The following is a 20,350-nucleotide window of genomic DNA, read 5'->3' on the forward strand; positions in this document are numbered from 1 at the left end:
TCCACTGAGGCTCTCATTTATAAACATAATTATTGCATTCAACATCTTCGAAAAACATCAGGATATAAACCTTGTGTTGTTTCAATACACTGACAGCCTAGACTAGGGGTCAATAATGAACCAAGCAACATTTTAGCAACTAGTTAGAAATTCTGAATTATTACAACAGTGCTTCAAATAAACATCCAACACTGACGTTACAAATAAACTGCAGATTGTGTAATGTGTCCATTTCCCAACAATATCTGCTCTTTGAGTGATATAAGCTTTTTGTGATAGTGCAGAAACTCAGCAACTGACTGGTTTAACCAAATAAACTGCTGGCACTTAACCCCCTAGAGAGAAGGGCCAGAGCTTTTATTTTTTTTATTTACAAATAAAGCCCTAAGAGTTCAAAATATTAGCATCTATATTAGCAAAACAAGGAAGTTCCCTCATGTCCACATTTGTAAGGCCTTATCGAGACCCACAGCAAATGTGGACAGGAATAAATAATCATGTTCAAAAATGCATAATGCATAAAAGTTAATGGATACATTCCCATACATAAGCAGAATCATAACTTGTTCAAGAAATATATGAACAGTTGCGCATTATTAACATTTTCCAAGGTCTTCCCATTTCTGTACATATCACTCTCTACAGTCTCTTGTCAGGACTCTTAGAACATTCCAGCAAAAATAAACCTAGAGTAGCATAAACCTAGAGATTGTAATACAGAGGTTCTGAACAGTAACTATGTAGAATTCATGCACTGCACCTTTTCTTGTCATAAAAAACAGCAATATCTGCTTTGTGTACCCTATCTTGGATTGAGAATCACTGTTCTAAGCACTGTTCTAACCATGCAACCAAGCAAGCAATTTAAGTTAAAATGCATATATATCATATTTTACATGGAAAAAAAGAAGCAACTAGACCACAAATGACATTCGAAAAAAATTTAATCTAGATCAAGGTGGTTCTTATTCTTGGTCTAGAGTTCCAATGCCCTGAATTTTCCTGTCTACCCTGTCTTTCCTGCCCCAGCTCACTTATTAAACAAACCCTTACTGAGCTGATGTGGATGTAGTAAGCCAGGGAAAACAATGAACCTTGTAAGGCAAGGATACTTCAGAACCTACTGATCCATAAGGAGTGACAGTATGGTTAATTGGTCAGACCAGTGCTTCCCGAGTCATTAACATAAGATATTGGCTGCAGCCTGGTTTATTCTGCAATAAGGTTGAAAATCTCTAGCATCTCATGATCCAGTTCAGTTTTGATTTGAGATGAGAGAATGTGACCCTAAAACAATTCTTACTGCATCTTGATTAAAAAATCTTTTAGAAGAGAACTGCGAGAAACAATTATTTTTCTCTTGATTACTTTGCAGAATACATTGTTTTTATGTGTTGCCAAACAAAACTTCAAATTTGTCATCAGTTAGCAATAAATTACTAAAAAAGGAATTACCTGTCATCTTTATGAAAAAGACAACTGACTATGAAGTTAAACATAGTTACATTTAAATGGGTTTAAAATGTGCAGACAGCAGAAACCCTCATTAAACATACTGAAAATATATTTAAGAATTTGTCCTTCCATACCAGTAGCATAAATTAATAATTAATTTCTCACCAAAGATGAGACAATATCAAATTTCATATGTTTTCCAAGCTACTTCACTATAATCTATGACAGTTTTTCAAGGACAGAGCAATCCCTGGGGTGGGAACCACTGGATCAGACAAATCATTAAACAGAAACTAGTGTTTGTTGTCAGAAGTGGGCACCTGTTTGTTTGCCTACGCACTGAGCAGTACTGAGGGCAGAGACTAGGTGACCTTCTGAAACAGAACTCACCTCAATGAGTTTCCGCTCATAGCTGGCCGCCAGTTCCTCCACATCAGCTACAGACCTGTGCTGTGATGTTGCAGCAGAGCCATCACAGTTCCTCAGCATGGGCAGAGCTGCAGGACAACAACAGCGTTAGCCAAAACTGCACTACACTTATGAAAGCAATGACAATGACAGTGACTGAATGTGGTCCTAAAGATAAAAAAGAGCTGTTTATGATTTACTGAACAATGAGCTATTTAAGCAGCACTATTTTCAGTCAGTCCATGCACAGCTTGCTTTAAACGATTGCATGTCTGGTGGGAATTAACATAAAAAGATTTTCCTTGCCTTCTGGACTTTTTCTATCAACAGACTCCTTTGTTCCTTCTAAACATTTTCGAAAATGGTTCATCACGTAATGCCAGTAAACAGAACTCATCTAGGCTGCAAACATGGCATAATGAAATTTCAGAGAAACAAACAAAAGTGTAAAGGGCTCTACATAATGTGACTTGAGACTTTTACCAAGAGTTCTATATAATTTGACTCGTGACTTGCACCAATAGTGTAAGTCTTTTTGATGCTCTATAGAACAAGTTGAGTTGCCATGGTTCTCTCTCTCTCTCTCTCATATATATATATATATATATATATATATATATATATATATATATATATATATATATATATATACACACACACTGACTTCACTTCCTTGAAAAGTCCTTGAAAAACACCCTTTTTAAGAGTGAAAACTTTGCTCTCTCTCTTTTTATTCCCTGTAAAATAAAGTCCAGCATTGTGAGTTTAAGGGAGGGGAACTGATTCAAGGAGGTGTGATGGCAGGATTAGGCCAAGCAGGATGGTTGTTAAGTATCAGTGTAATGCAGACAGCCTGATAAGAGAGGGAGGGGCCGAGGCCAACGGAGAAGAACACAGGCCTACACAGCAAGCCCAAAAGGCACAGTGCTGTTAGACTAGCTGTGCAGCTATAAACCCCCCCAACAAGCACATGGAGAAAGAGTCAACAAGACTGATATGGTCAAAACATTACCACTGCACTTGCACATAGCTACCTGCCATTTCACTCATGCTTATCCCCTGCCTTTCCAATCAGCTGTGTAGCCCTCTAACCCACACAGGACTACTGTCAGCAAGACCGCTAAAGGCACAGCCCACACTGCTGATTCCAATCCTCCACCAGTTTGGTCTCAATAAAAAGTGTGTGTGTGTGTGTACATTACCATGACCTATACATACAGACAGGCAGGTTTGTCTCCTGCAACATAAATCAATTTACCAGTAATGTCCAGCATGTCTTTTATATTGTCGTGTGTGTGTTTGTGTGCATGTGTGTGCGCATGTGTCTGTCTGCCTGTGCATCAATGCAGACAAAGTTGACAAAATATGTTGTCAGTTCACGGCTATAATACCAAAAAGACAATATAGCCGCAAGCAGCAAGGAGCGGGTTCAAGCATGCAACAGCAGTATGGGCCCTTCTGCAGGTTTAGCCCATTAGGCCTAAAAAGGCCTCAAGCTTTTGGTTTAGCCCATTAGGCCTAAAAAGGCCTCAAACTTTTCGTTTAGCCCATTAGGCCTAAAAAGGCCTCAAGCTGTGGGTCTTATTCATAAGCAGAGTGAATAGAACTGAAAGGAAGTCAGTTCGTCAAAAGGCCTTCACCTGCCATAAAAAGTGAGCAGAGGTCTTTAAACACATTATAGGTTTACATTCATATGTACTGATCTACACTGGTTTGTAGAACATCCAAGAGGTTGTCAACATAGATGTCAAAACTACATGACTAATGGCAGCATTTCTCACATAGTAGCACTTGCACAGTGGATTGGTTCTATATTTACCCTTTGATTTGATGTAGGCCACAGTGAGGCTAATGCACTCATAAGGGGCAGTAATGGTGTGAGCAGCTCAGTGAAAGTGGGTCAGAATTTGTCAAAAGGTCTCAATATGGTATGATTATTGATCAGGGACCATATATGAGGCTGTATCCTAAGTTTTGAGTAGACTGACCTTTTGACCTTTGTATAATAAGTCTTTGTATAATGTAGACTTTGAATGAATAAACCAAAATAAAAGACAAGCAGTACAAATTTTCAAATAACATGCAATTAGAAAGTTGTTCAGGTCGGTGAGTCACATGGTACCAATTATTTGTTTGCAGACCTTGTAATAACACTGTAATTGCATTTTAATTGATTTTTAAGTGTTTTTGAGTGCTGAAGCGCCCCCTAAAGGCCAATCTGGACCAAACTTGGCATCCTCTATTATAGTCTTAATTTGAATAAATCCTCAAAGAATGGACATGATCTGACCAATGGCTGTTGAGTTATAGCAAATCAAGCTAGCAATGCAATGGCCGCAGCAATTAATTGATTGTTGCACACCATGCTGAGTAAAAAACTCAAAATGTTTTTGATAATTATTTACCTAGTGATGCCACAGAATTGTTCTAGACCAGGTTCGAAAAGATTGGATCAAAATCCAGAGACTAGTTCGAAAAGGAGGGTTTTCAAACAGTTAATGATCACAAAAAAACTGTACAGTTTTGTGATAAACATGTATTTGCAAAATTGTTTGTCATAATGTACTACAATGGATTCATATTGGTTTTTCATCCAACCTGTAATAATATAGTAATGACATGTAATAAAAGGTTTGTTTTTATGAATAGCGCCCCCCAGTGGTCAAATCTTTTGAAACTTGATTATTTGTTATGAGGTGGGTAGTTGTAGACATCATTCAAGTTTCATGATGATTGGTCAATGTTAAGCCTGTAAAAAGCCTGCTAAATGCTAATTGGCCGATGGCGACCACAAATTTTGATGTATCGTCCTTATAGGACCACTTATAGTATGGCCATTAGATGCTGCATGCAAAGTTTCAGCTTAATCGGATGTACGGATGCTGGGAAACAGCCAAGTAGCATTAACTCCGCCCCCTAATTACTTATGTGCATAAAAATCGAATGGCCACCTCAGAATCTTCTGCCGAATATGTCTATCAAGTTTGAAATTTGTTGGCTGAAGGGTTGCCAAGTTACAGAATTTTCAATTAATTCAGAATTATTTTGAATTTATCCAGAAGGGTTCATTTGCATATGGCAGCCATGCTGTTTAAAAAAGTCACAATGTTTTTGATAATTATTGAGGTTCAGGCTCTTCTAAATTATTTGACACCAATTACATGAGGATCGGGCAAAAATTGTAGGACTAGTTCGCAAAAGTAGGTTTTGCATATTTTGCAGTATTGCGAAAAATCTAAGTGGGCGGAGCTGAATGGTCCCAATAGCAAAGTTGTTTGTTTGGACCCATAGAACCAGGAAAAAAATGTGTCTTGTCTGGCAAAAATCTGCATTAGGAGTTATTAGGCAAAACTGATTTTTCTGCGCTATAGCGCCCCCTTGTGGCCGACTGGGCTGATTTCTTGCGCCTGAGTAGCGGGAGGGACTACTACCTATTGACCAAGTTTCATGTCTCTAGGACTTACGGTTTGGGCTGTGCGTTCCGTTTCAGGGAAGAAAAATAATAAGAAAAATCTAGGGTTCAATGTATTGCATGCTTGAACCCTAATTACTCTTTCCTTCATATTGATTGGGGCATGTAGGAAAAATTGATTTGTTCTCCGGATTTCAGACAACTTTAAACGAGTGCTGAGATAACAAAGGGAGCTATCCTGGGTAAAATAAAGATTATTCTTCTCTGAATGGCCCATAGATACGTTTGCTCATGTTTGTGCACCCTACCATTAAGTTCAACTATTTCTTTCATTATCACAGTCTGACTTTTTTGCTGCTGTTGTTTTTTTTCTTTATTTTCACAAAGGCAAAAAAAGTTTTCTTAAGAAAACTTGTCATTTACAAAAAAAGGTTTACTTGTATATTTTCTGAGCATACTTACCCAGTCTAACAGATACTATGATCATGTAAACGAAACATTGATTACAGAGATAAGACCACTGGCAATGTTCAGTAATGTTCAGCAATGCAATTTAACTGAGAGAGGGATCAAACAGGCAGGGATTTGCAGTCCTATCATCAACAACACTGAGCGAAAGGAGTGGTAGACAGCAAAACTATGAAAATGAAAATTCCACAAAATGGCTCTTAGCAACAGTGAACACACACACACACACACACACACACACACACACACATATACGTGTGTGTGTGTGTGAAATGAATAAGTCATGCCTATTCATAATTTAAAACACTATACAGGTACTACACTACATAGTTCTTATGAAGATTCAGTGCACACTAGACAAAACAAAAATCTAAACTAACAAGTCTTATGGGCAAGTATTTGAAAAAGATTGTAATTGAAAATTTAGTGATGCATCAATACCATTTTTTTCAGAATAAGTACGAGCACATATTTTTAGTATTCGCCGATACCATACCATAATGAACTACTGTTAAAAAGTAACTCTACCCCTGGCTCAACTTTGAAAAAAATGGGAGGGGCACGCTGGGAGTGGCAATGAAGTGATCTACGGGTTTGGAGGTGGAGCTGCAAGGGAAACCAGGTGGGCTGGGCTGCTGTGTTTTTAAAGCTAGCGTACATCAGCTACCAGAAAATATGGAGAGTGACAGAATCAAACTTTCCCCTTCATAAATCGAGCCCTTGGCGCACGCATTCACTGAACAGAAATCAACGACAAGCAACACTGGAAAGCGGGAAAAAAGTTCGAAAAAGGCTGTACGGACAAAAGGTTGACAAGGTCGGTAACAATGGCCATTTAACGTTAACCTGTCCTGAACTGTTTGGCTTTCCGTAGTTCCAGTGTTGCACGCCGTTATGTCTGTTCAGTGAGTGCACACGCCCGAGAGTTTGAGTTGTGAAGAAAAACGTGAATCGGATGCAACACCGGCAGCTTTATGGAGAATTGCAAGAATCCTCGCTTTATCGGTCCAACATCTTTATTACAAACTAAGCTTAGATTAATTATCTACAATTATCTAGAGTTATTTACAGTTTGTTCAGACATCTGGCATATCGCAGCCTTGTGAGGTGGTGCTTGGGGTATTTAGCTCAGCGCATGAGTGTGGTTATCTCCTCCATCCTGGCCCCTACGTTTTCATATTTATGACTGCGGCACGAGCAGGGCATCAGGGGACGGTAATGTTGGTTGACTGATTGCCTATAGCAGAGTTGAACCAGGGGGCGCTGCAGAGGCGGAACTGACCACGATAAAAATGATATTTTTACAGTTTGGAAAGATGTGTTCACATTTTAAGCAAGACTGGTATATTTTATTATTACAGAGCAGTGCATTTCAGCTGTTAATGAAAAAAAAGGTCTAGTTATTCTTTAAATCTAGCTGATTTAAGCGCATAGCTAGCTATGCTACAATTGCTACCTTTGATTGAGTAGCACTGCAGTGAAGAAGAGTGGGTTTTGTTCCACGTCAGAAAAATGCTTCTGTACAGCTGTAAGTAAAGTACAATTATAGTTTTGGTGCTCTTCATTAGAGGTCTGCACGGGCCTGATTATTAATACCCGCACCCACCCGATTCAATCACTAATCACGTCCCCCTGCGCCTGCAAAATCAAGCGTGATTCTTGGCCACTCCCGCTTGCAGAAGCTAGCACCACTTTTGCCTGCACCGCCCGCTTCAACCACACACCATGCCCACCTGCACTCGCACTTTGGACTGTGCATGTGGTCCTCGTCAACTCCCGCCTGTGTTTGCTGTAATAATCTCCACTGCTGTAGGACGTGTCAGTGCAAACTTTGTGACATGCCGGAGCTGCCTCTAGACCCATGGTAAATTCACACATCCAGCAGCACAAATAAACGTATTTTGTGTATTTAAGGCTAAACAAAGCCAGATGAACTTGCACCATGTAATGAGCGTTGGGTCATGTGACGTAACTGTCAACAGACAAGTAGGCAGCACCACAGCCAAAAAAAAAGCAGCTTGACTTGCTAACATTATTTTTATCTGTATCAGCATTATATTGTTAGCTAATTACTCTATAAAACGTCTACACGTCAGCTGAAGTTAAATTTAAGCCAAAAACAGAGACTGAGGCTATGGCACAGATAAAAAAAGCCAAAAGAATTGTTGTGAAAAAAATCTTTTGATTTTGTGCTTAGATATTTACTGGATACTCTACAACAGGGGTGACCAACTTCAGGCCTGGAGAGCTGGTGTCCTGCAGAGTTTGGTGATTCCCTGCTCAAACACACCTGATAACACTCATCTGTTAATTCCCAGGTTTAGTGGGTGTGTTTAAGTAGGGAAACTACAAAACTGTGCTGGACACTGAACCGGAGTTCATGTGTTTTGCTGTTTGTGATTACTAACATGTTTTTGTCTGCAGCACACTTGCACCTTATTTGTTGCTTGCCTGTTGGCTTCTACAAGCAGTCAACAATTGTCCATGCCCACCCCACTCAGCCAACCATAATACCCGCCTACACGAGCTTGCAACCTGTTGGCTGTTTACCCGCATTGACTGCGGTGCTTCAAAATGAATCCAACCTGCACATGATTTAGCAGATCACGTGGGACCCGCGAGTGAACCTGCCTTGTGCAAACCTCTACTCCTCATCAGTCCTCATCAGTCTCTGTAGCACAGTGACAGTAGAAATAACATCTGAGGTTAATGCGCCTGAGGAGTTCACGTGTGGACTTTTACGTCTTAGTCTTTTATGTGGCTGCAGTTAAATGTCCTCTGGAGCCAAAAACATACAGAAATCTTGTTCTTTGGTGGCTCACACTGTACAAAAACACTCCATTCATACCGTCGCTACAGACAGCTCTGTTTACAGACAATTTCAAATAAAGCAGTTTCATTCAAAATAAAATGCTGCGCACAGAGTACTGAGCAAACAGGCTAAGAACCTGAGCTGCACTGCTAACACTGCACTTAAGCTAAAAGACAGGCATGGGTGTACACCACTGATATACATATATAGATGTCATGTTGGGTTCAGCCAGGCATGTCAAAATGTTGCTGGACTGCAATCAATACCATTACAGAGCAGCAGTTTAAGAAAAGTACTGTCCAAAATTATACTATTTCAAGAACACTGCACTCAGAAAATAAGACAGGATTATATAATGGAGAGAATGCAGAGATTCACACTCATGTTTGTGTGATGTTTTTGTGTAGATCTGGCCATGTGTTTGGTGAAACACAGAGAACCTGCTGGTGTGATTGTTTTTCCCCTGGTTTCAAATTAAGCTGATTTCATTTAATACACAGGGGATCTTAACTTGATGTAGTACTTATTTATCCATTTACAATGCTTGTTAATGCTGCATAAGCCTTGTAGTAAGTTAGCATTCCATAATCAGTGCAGATATTCACAACAGATTAGCACCTCTTACACGAAAAATAGTCATCTTCTTGTTTGAATTTTCCCGTTCCACCTTAAATCACGCAGCAGCCAGCTTCTTGTTCGAATTTTCCCATTCCATCTAAAATGGTGCAGCCCTTAGGCGCTAGAATGTAACTGCTGTACCATTTAAGATGGAACAGAAAAATTCGAACAAGAAACTGGTGAATAAGAAGCCAGCTTCAGCTTTGTTCTTTTCACTGTTTTGGGGGGTTTGTTTCATTTTTATGTGCATTAAGATGAGAAGTCATTCACACATTGATGGATTTGCTGATGTGTGTGAGATTATGTTTCTACCGGAGCTCACGCTACACTCTGTTTTTAACATCAGGTGCAGACCGAATACTTTTCAGCTGCTTCAGACAGCTAACCAGCACAGGTATTAAATAGAAAGAAAAGCTACTGAGAGCAGTCCATGCAATGTAGAATGTCTATGTCTTAGGTGTGCAATGATTATTCGACTTAGTCGACTAAAATCGACGACCAAATTAGTTGGCAACTAATTTAGTAGTCGATTAGTTGGTGACGTCATTACGCGTCTTTCTCGCGCTCTCTAGGAACGTTTGGACATTTCCGCTTACTGGAGAGTTAACAACAGCGCGATGGCTGCCTCAAGAACAAAATCCTTAAAAGTGTGGGAGCTAAACTCAGAAAAAAAGGTTGTCAGTTGTGCTATTTGTAAAGCCGACCGTAGCTGACAATGGGAGCACATCCTCCATGATGGAGCATCTGAAAGGGAAACTCGTCGGCTCACTGGGTGAAAAAGATTCGTCTCGGTAAGACACGCCGCGTCCCAAATCGCATACTAGCAACCTAAATAGTGTATAAAAAATTGCGCATCTACCATTAGAAGTGCACTCATTAGTGTAGTATGTGAAGTACAGAAGTGTGTGGTTTGGGACGCGGCGATAGTTGTGCTGGCGAGCTAGTTAGCTACTGTTAATGCTAAAAGCCGTCCTACTTCTTGTTATGAGCTGAGCTGTAACATTTGTATTTTGAAATGCAGGTTCACTGGTATCGTTAAAGTTGTAACAGAGAAGCAAGTAACTATTATTCACAGCGACCCTGTTCACTTTCCAAATAACGTTTACACTTTTAAACACTGCATCGTTGTCTTAACGTCGAGGCCACCGGTGCGTTCAAATTCAGCGAACACAGGAGAGCGTTTCCAAACAGTTTTCCGCGAACGCTTGGCACCACTCGCTAACAGTTTAGGTAGGTGGATAAAGGGTTACCAATGAAATGAAGCGTTTACACAAAAGCGTTCAAATTTAACTGTTTATAGAGAAGTTTGCCACAAACATTCGCCATGTTATCATCCGCTCTATCGGAGCGCAACTTCTCTGCTGCGGGGAGGAGCACGGCGAGATGCTGACTTTCCTCCGTTTAAGTAAAGACCTATGACTGTAAAATTTAGTTGCATTTAGTTTAGACAGACAGCAGAATGCACAGAGCATGTTTAAGTTTAATATTTAAATTTAGATTGATTTTTTTAATTTACTTGATTAAAGAAAAACTGATTTAGTTTTATTTTATTGCTGCTACTTTGCACATCCTTGGTCATAAATTTTGACAGGAAAAATACATTGGAGTTTTATTTTTTTTTTATCTTTTGTATTAGCAGGAAAGTTAATTAAAACAGTGAATTCTTGAATGGTATTCATCTTTATTGTCTTCACTGTTAGTTAGCAAATGCATAAAACAACCTCAAGCTAAATTTAAAAGCCAATAGCTACATAAAAGTTATTTGGTAATGTAGTTATTCATAATCTGAATAATCAATTATTCGTTTCAGTAATCGAAAGATTACTCAACTATCAGATTAGTCGTTTGTTGCAGCCCTACTGAGTATTATAATAAAACAACTCCTCAGACCTCAATTGGCGGTGGGAATCTCGAGGCACCTCACGATTCGATTCCATTACAATTCAGAGGGCTGCGATGCGATTATAAAATGATTATCAATGCATCTTTTTTTTCTATACAGGATTTCTTTTTTCTCACTGTGTGAGGACTTGGTAGTTTTAAAGCAAAGTACTTGTAATGATCCATAATGAATTTACTTCTAATATCTAATAAAACAAATGGAAGTGATGTGGTAAGTGAACTGGAAGGCTCTCATTCACTGCTCTTGTTTAGAGCACATGAGATAAATATGCCCATTCTCATGCGCTGAGCTAAATGCGATAAAATGCACAGTTGCGGTGAAATAAGATCCTGTGGCAGTGGATGTCCACGCGTCACATGTTACAGCTATCCTACCCGTTTTCTTCAGTGATTTCATAACTTTGATTTTGGTCTCGTTGTAGAAAGTGGGTTGGTCGTTGTGTCAGATGCTGTATCTCGGCTCCAAAGTGTGCAACATAGCGCGAAAGCCCTGGTTCTCAATGACCAAGTATGGAGGCATATCCTTGGCAATAACAGTTGCAAAAGAGTTTGTAATTCACTTCCTAGTTTGACATAGCTTGCTCGATGGTCCTCTGGTTGGCAGCAAGTACAACCAGATGGGAAAACGGGTGGAAACACGTAATATGGTTTCTCATGTTTGTTGTTTCCAAAATATTTTAGTTTAGTATGACACAACTTGCATATAGTGTGGCTCTTGTCCAGGTCCTTTTTCCCCTTCAACTTCATAGAAGCCAAAGTGCTTCCATACGCTAGCTCAGGGGTCGGCAACATGCGGCTCTTTTATTGTTCTGATAAAAATAAAATAATCCTCATTTGCAGCAAAATAAAGCTCTGCTGATCGTTCAAAGCCTGTTTTAACAAGAGATGGTCTTAAACGCCTAGTTTAGTCTAGCTAGCAGCCAACGAAAAGGCAAAGAGAGAGATTTAAGACAAACATTTGGAGACAAATGAATTTATTTGCATTTATAAGCACTGCAGTTGGTTTCCTGGTACGTTAAATCTACAACGAGACTGTCAAACACTAAAAAGTCGCAAAGCTGAAGTCAGCTTCTTGTTCGAATTGTCCTGTTCAACCTTAAATAGTGTAACATTTACATTCTGGCGCCTCAGGCAGAATTAAAGGTGGAAAGGGAAAATTAGAACAAGAAGCTAGAGAATGAGAAGCTGACTTCAGCCTCGTAAAACAGTCGAATGTTGAGAGACATTTTACAAGACACTTAAACTTCTGAAGAAATGTTTTCGGGAGGAGCTGTGAGGAAAGCGGCTATAGCTAAAGCTTAAAGCAGAGCAAAGTGTTTTCGTTTATATTTTTTAGCCTTTACTAGGACATTATCACATACTGAGACATATTGAACATTAAATGTTGTGGCTCCGAAGGTGGTTTGATTTTTGTTGAAAGGACAAAATGGCTCTTCTTAACATTTAGGTTGTCAACTCCTGAATTAACCTGGCTTTTAATGTGGAGGATGCCGGTCAGATTTCTCGCTCATCCATTTGTGTTTTTGTTATGTGCACGTTCACAGAGTGTCCGGGTGCTGCCCTTCCGCACTTCCAAGTTCCACCTTTTGCGTTCCATCAACATTACATTATAAATTAATATATCAAACCAAATCAAACCATTTCCTGGTTAAAGCCACAGCCCCCCCAGCATAGCACAATGGACGGAGAGAGTAAAAAAGGTCTTTATTATGGCGAAAAACACAGCAAGGTTACAGTTAGGAACAGATAGGTTTTTTTTAAAAGATGGTCCGCATTACTACAGAACACTTGTCGTCTGTTTCCTAGGGTTTGTTTTTTCCTTTCACTACAAAGAACTAGTTTACAACAATGCTTGTTTATGTCGATTGTTAGTAATAATAATTTTAATTATTTTCTGACAAAGCGGTTGTGTTTGTGTATGTTTAAAAATTAACTAAAATCAGACTTGTTCCCGGTGGGAATCTGCCAAGGCAGAACTTTTAAAGTGACCAGTGACTATGTCCGACTGTGACTGAGTCAGTAACACTTCTCTATGTCTGCAGAGCCTCCTTCACTGCCAGCTTGAGATGTTGGTTCATTAGCACAGCAGTGTACGCTTAGCTTATGTCATATGGTATCAGCTGGTATCAGATGTTGGTATCAGTGAATTTGTATGAGTATGAGTGAATGATCATGATATCGGCCCGTGGCATGCGAAAGTTTGGGCAGGCCTGTCAAAATTTTTGTTACTGTGGATAGTTAAGTGCGTAGAAGATGAACCGATCTGCAAAAGGAATAAAGATGAAACATTCTTTTCAGCACTTTAAGCAAGGAACCCTAAGAGATCTGAGCTCTCAGATAACTTTTACAAAGGTTTTAGAACTTAATTAGCTTGTTAGGGCTATGGCTTGTTCACAATCATTGTTAGGAAAGGCCAGGTGATGCAAATTTCAAAGCAAATTTATAAATACTCCTTAAACCTGGCCCAACAAATAGCAGCTATGGACTCCTCTAAGCAACTGTCTAAGACTAGAAAAATTAAAATATTTGATGCCCACAAAGCAGGAGATGGCTATAAGAAGCATTTCCAGTTAACAAGTTGACAGTTAACAAGAACGGTGGAGGTCAAGCTAAGGTCTGGAACACCATGAAAACTTTCAGAGAGAACTGCTCATAGGATTGCTATTTGACTGCAAAAGACGTTCAGGAAGATTTAGCCGACTCTGGAGTGGTGGTGCACTGTTCTACAGTGCAGCGAGAGATGAACAAATATAACCTTCAAAAAGCTATCCTTTGTCCTTACCACAAAATTCAGCATCAGAAGTCTGCAAAGAAACATCTAAACAAGCCTGAAGCATTTTGGAAACAAGCCCTGTGGAGTAATTAAGTTAAAATAGAACTTTTTAGCTGCAGTGAGCAAAGGTATGTTTGGAGAAACATGTTTGCAGATGTATGTTTGTAGAATTTCATGAAAAGAACACCTCTCCAACTGTTAATCAATTATGTTTTCCAATTTTTCCAAGTGCTAGGCAGTGGATTGATCATGCTTTGGGCTTGTGTTGCAGCCTGCAGCACAGGGAACGTTTCACTGGTAGATGGAAAAATGGATTCAATTAAATGCCAGTAAATGCTGGAACCAAACATCAGTGTGTGTAAAAAAGCTAAATATGAAAAGAGGATGGCATTCATAACAGGATAATGAACCTAAACACACTTCAAAATCCATAATGGACTATCTTTAGAGGCATAAGCTGAAGGTTTTGCAATAGACCTCACATTCTTGCGACCTAAACATTATTGTTTAGGTCGCAAGAATGTGCAACATTTATTGAAAATCTGTCTATGGACCTCAAAAGAGCAATGCAAGCAAGACAGCCAAAGAATTTCACAGAACTAGAAGCCTTTTGCAAGAAAGAATGGGCATATATCCTCCAAACAAGAACTGAAAGACACTTAGCTGGTACAAAGTGTTTTCAAGTTGTGGTATTTTCTAAAGGAGGTGTTGCTAAGATCTGACCATACAGGGTGCGGTGTTCCACTAAAGCATTTTGTTGTCTCCTTGTGACTATTTCATATTAGAAATATAACAAACTTAATTTTATTATTAAAATTACATAAAGTACTAGCATATGCAGTACAGAGCAAACTGTAGTTCAGTTCACATCAAATAAAAACAATATAGTTCTTAAAAGGATGAAAAGGTATGCTTGGTTTATGTATGTATTGTTCCACAGTTATCCAAAAATTCCACATTTAGAGACTGGGCACCCGTTAAAGTTTAGAGTTTACCCACTGTCTTTACCACTACATCCTTGAGGACAGTGCGGCAATGTATATTCCAATTATGATGAGAGACTTTGAAAAGGCATAAGCTGTTTTCTCTTGGTGTGAAAAGACTTCATGACAACAGTAAACTATAATTAAGCACATAAAAAACATTTCTGATGTTTTTCCTTGAGTGCCAGTTCTCCAGTGTGACAGCCTCTCAGGTAATTGATATGTGGTCCCGCCTTATTGATTTATCCGTTTATTTTTGCCCAAGAGTTATTTTCGCTGCATAATCATGATCTATAATTGTCTTTCTATATTTATATTCTGTATTTTTGCACATTATTTTCCTGTGATAGCCCTGAACCTTCCTTCTGAAGACTGTATTACATTTTTTTAAAAATTGTTTATAAATATGCCTGGAACTGTAACCTGCCAAGTGCAATGAAAAATGAAAAGCAAAAGCAGAAGGAAGAGGAGTGTGGGGACCTATCCCTCTGCAGAAGAATGCTGCTGGAAGTTAAAACTGTCATTATCCAGTCCTGGGTCTAGAGCTTTTAACAGATGAAGACTACACAGCAGCAGACAAGCTGTTGGACACACACTGTGTAGTAGGGGGAGTTTTCATAGGGTGCAGAACATCCATGCCCTTCGGCCTCAGCATCACACACAATGTGGACATATGCTCAGCGCCCCAGCCCTGTGCTTCAGTGTTGTGCAATTAACAAAGTGGAGCTAATTCATTCAGAAGTGCCCTTGAAGCATAAGTGTCAAGCACATATAAGCCTCTCCATGGACAATAATAAGTAACCTATAGTACTGTGTGTCAGAGTGACTAGTTCTCTCCACACTACTGTAATGAACAGGCCTGAAATGCTGGAGATTTGTGGGAAAATACCAGAGATTAGGACAGGTGATTAGCATTTCCATATTTCTTTAAATCAATTTATCTATCAACTGTTTAGTTCTATTAATATTATGGCTTCTTTAGTTCCTCTTTCTTGGTGCAATAATACCATCTTTAATGGTTCAATGAAATATCAGATGACATCCGCTTCCTGTAGTGTTCCACAATCTGTCAGAATTGTACATCATATAAACTAGGTCTAGGCGATATATGTTATCATTATCCCGATAAATTAATGTTTTTTTGAGAATATTGGGTATATCAGTAATTTCTCAACACTGACCAAATTAATGCTTTATGAAAAAGAGGTTAACAGCAAGCAGCTGTTTAAGGTGTCTGTGTGTGAAAGAAAGCACCAGCATATGGTTAAAACAACGCAAACGTGTGAAATGCCTCCAAAAAGCTGATAGGAACAGTAAGGTAATTAACAGGCCCCAACAAAAATGTTAGCTGAATACAGAGAGGATTCACTCCACACTACAATATTATGACTTTTTTTGTTGTTGTTGTTTTAAAAATGTAACATTTGAGACCTGTCTCTTTATATTTGACAAGTGACAGTTATACATGTCATTACTGTTAGAGTGTGTGAATTTTCAAATCATATAAAACCATAGCAGCTAATATTGGTTATCTGACATCTTAAATTTATTTTTTTGGTTAAAATGTTCATTTTTAGTTTAATTTTTAAAATCAATATCGGTATCAGCGACAAAATGTTCATAATGGTCAGACCCTAAAGAGAACAGGGCTAACTCTAGAATGGCAAGCTCAAAGTAAGAGACTCTCACTCTGTGAAGTTGGATTTTCTGCTTCTCGTGATCCAAGCAATCCACATATATTCTGTAATGTTAACACGGTTTGTACGGGTCCTGGAAAACCTTGAAAGTCATGTAAAATAAATGTGCCAAAATCCAGTACTGAATTCTCCTTGAAAAATGATCAAATCGAAAAATGTACTTCAAAACCATGGAAAATATCATCATGAGTATCTGTCATCATTTTTATTTCATAAAATACATTCAAGCACATTCAACCTTACCTTATGGTTTGGTTTAAAGGCCTTCATACACCGAATGCATTTTTTTTTATGCCATTTTTTTCAGACAACAATAAATTAATTCAAGCACATGTAAACAACTGAGGTTGTTTTGCACACCAAAAGCGATTTTCAGACGGTGAAAATGCAATATTATTTTATTCGCTCTATGTTTGATGAGAGCTTTCCAGCAAGAAAAAAGAAGGAGGACACCAAAGATGCAACATTTCAGCTTTTGAATGTCCTGAATGAAGTGATGAAGCTCTCCAGGCCTCTCTTACTTTTCTGAAACGGACAGCAGCCCAATGTCACTGTTTGTCTGTTCTTTTGGGAGCAAAGAATCTGATCTTATTTGCACTTAAAAACATTCAGCCCGTTTGTTTTTGAGCTTTTTTTCGTGTGGAGCTGCATTTCCAAAAGAAGCTCAAACTCATCTGAGATTCCAGCTGTGAGCGAAAGCACTCAAAATTTAGCTCCTGAAATGAAACTTTGTTCTCTTTTCGCATTTCCAAAGTGTAAAGCACAGTGTCACAGTTTGCCCATTTCATGAAAAGCAAAGCATATTTTATTTGATACATATTCTGCCTGTTCTGGCGGCATGAACAACTTTGCCAATTTCCAAAAAAATTTGGTGTTTATAGTTTTGGATGCGGAAATATCGCACCCAATTATTTCACATTTTTGTATATATTTTTTGAGTCATGTTTGGTCTGTAATGGCCTTTACGTTGACAGCACATACCGTAATTACTTTAAAATCATTGACATATTACACTTTAATTTAGGATCTTATCATTTTTCTCTGGAGATTCAGGACAGAAGTACTTAACCTTTTTTCCTGGACTTTTTTCTTTTTGGTACTATATAAGTCATGAAAAGTCCTTCAATTTGAAAATGGCTATATTGTACAAGTCCTGTGTTAAGGTCTGGATTCTAGGTAGGCCATCCTGAAAAAAACAGCAGCTTCTGTTTGATTTCCAATTATGGTCCTTTTCTAAGGCTTCTCCATCGCTAAACATTATTTCAGACCCATAGCATGGAGTTGTCTTCTCACAGTGGAAGGATGGACAGAAACATTTGTGTTTTTTTTTAGATCCGAAGTGAGAATGGAGCTTGATTTTCTCCCATCTCTCAAATATGAAAGCTTCATATACTGTTTATCTGGTGATGACAGTTTTGGTCGTCTACCAGATCTTGCACATTTGTTAGGAGTCTCATTTTCTCTGTATCTTTTAATAATTTTTGTACTCCATTTCTGGAACCTGGAACTTTTTCACTTATTTTCCTTTTTGCAAGAGATTATGACCTAATAACTGTCAAATAACTTGTACTTAAATGGCCATTCTCACTGGTAAAGAAATAAATGAACATTCTCTGACTTTTGCAGAGCACTGTATGTACAGTGATCCAGGTCAAACTGTACAAAATACGCTCAGCTTTAGCACAGCAAAAGCCCTAAAAATATTCTGCTACCATACAGAGGAAAAGCAATAGTTCTGCTATCTAACTGAAAAATTATTACACGCAAGTCATAAAAATGACAATGCGCACACCATAAAAATACATCGACAAACCATAAAAAAGACATTTTACATTTTCAGCCAGAAAAAATCTGTGAAGTGAAATATCCATGACTGGCATGTCACTGCCAAAACAGGTGGCGAGATTCCAATTCAGAATGTTCTATAAAGATGTATTCTATTCAAATTTTACCACAGCCATGCCCTGCTCAATAATTAGCACACATATCATTTTTACAACTCAGTGCCTGTATGATGTTGCATGGCAAATGAAGCAATGAAGCTGTCACAAATACTGTCCCTCCATTCTGTTCTGAGTATAGATTCAGTATGAGTGGACATCTAAATGTTAAGATGGCTATATGGAGGTGGATTTATCTGCCCTCATCATTTATCATTTCACATCTCTCTCCAGCTGTTTGTATGGAATTGTTTACTACAAACTAAAATAACTGTGTGTATGTGAGAGGGTGTTTACAATAAGCAGCATGAGAAAGAAAATAATTCCTCATTATTTTCATTATGATCAAAGCAATTATTTAGGAAATTATGACCTAAAAATGTCTCCACTGAAACACTGAGCCAGTGTTGCTATGGCCTATTAATTTGGAAGGAAAAAGAGGAAAACATCCCCTATCTCCAAAAAACAAGCACACAAAGCCAAAGAATAATGATCATTCTAGCTGGCTAGAGCATGCGCCATCATTTTCTGCCCTGTTACAAATGAATAATACAGCAACCCAGGGACCAATGGCTGGAGAACAAGATATAGGCTGGCAATATGTAACACAAGCATTTCAGGCAAAGTTAAAAGAAGCTTTGTGGCCATTAGAGAAAGGAAACAGTCATCATCAGTGGTGGGTGTGTACAACTTACTAGGACTGCACAATACGTATCCTCAAATAGACTGATAATATATTTAAGACCCAGCAATGAACTTCTGATATGATATAAATTCATTATTTTTTATGCATTATTTTAAACCAAGTTTTTTGGTTGTTCAAAAACTTTAATGACTTGATTCACACAAACACTCACAGAAACGCATCTGGAACTGTACAAATCTGGTCTGAATAAATGTAATTTATCAGAGAATTCCTTTGCATATTGCAGCCCTCTACAATTATTAATACTGCAAACAACGAAATATCACAGTAATAATTAATAAACAATGTACAACAGAGTATTATGATCACTTACAGATTTAGCGAATCATGTTGATTATCTCCTAACAATGGTGCATGTCAAGGTCTGGGATGTATTAGATGGTAAGCAAACAGTAGTTCATAGTCAATGTGTTTGATACAGGAGAAATGGGCAGGCATGAAGACCTGAGCACCTTTGACAAGGTCCAAAACATTAAGGCCAGATGTTTCGAAGCATCTCCAAAAAAGCAGCACCTGTGGAGTTCAGCTGGATACATGCCACCCACCTAAACAGAGTTGTGGATCAGGTACATCCTTTCATGGCAATGTGGACCAGGTATAACGTTTCATGCCTTGCAACTTACAGGACATAAAGGATCTGCTGCTAATGTCTTGGAGCCAGAAACCACAAGGCACTTGCAGAGGTCTTGTAGAGTCAGTGTTTTCGCTCGCTTGTGAATTGTGCAGGCTGGAGCATCCCTTTACAGCATATCAGTACAAGTGAAAAAGCCAGAGTTAGGTGCACGCTATTTTCAAAGCAAGCTAGCTTACTATTGCAATGTAGCTAAGCTCTTGACTTCTCTGCACACCTGCTCCTTGCCACCTAACTGCTCTCTCACTCACTGCAAGCTGAGAGCTGCTTTATTTTATTTGTTTCAAATCATTTCATATTATTTGGTTACTGTCCAACCACAAACCTGTCCTTCTATCCTTCTGAAACAGTCCTTCTATCCTTCTGAAACAGTCCTTCTATCTGTGCTCGTAAAGATAAATGCTTGCTAGCTGCAGCTTATTTTATCAAGATCAGGATGGTTATGTGTCAGAGTGCAACACACCAGACAACGCAAGAGCAGCATGGTAGCTGCAAACTAATGTAGAGCTGTCTGTCAAAGAGAAGTGTATATTGTTGGCACATGG

The 20,350-nt window shown here is 38.7% G+C and overlaps 1 protein-coding gene across 2 annotated transcripts in view; it reads right to left on the reverse strand.

Annotated features, from left to right (window-relative positions):
- The window catches only part of snx29 (sorting nexin 29), a 146,268-nt gene that overhangs the window by 64,241 nt on the left and 61,677 nt on the right, over window positions 1-20,350 (reverse strand). For both annotated transcript variants that reach the window (XM_036573094.1, XM_036573095.1), the window contains exon 15: window positions 1,846-1,952. In XM_036573094.1, the coding sequence (XP_036428987.1) occupies window positions 1,846-1,952 (107 nt within the window). The remainder of the gene's footprint in view (window positions 1-1,845; window positions 1,953-20,350) is intronic.

The sequence above is a fragment of the Colossoma macropomum genome, unplaced genomic scaffold (genome assembly GCF_904425465.1).
Source record: "Colossoma macropomum unplaced genomic scaffold, Colossoma_macropomum, whole genome shotgun sequence".
NCBI lineage: Eukaryota > Metazoa > Chordata > Actinopteri > Characiformes > Serrasalmidae > Colossoma > Colossoma macropomum.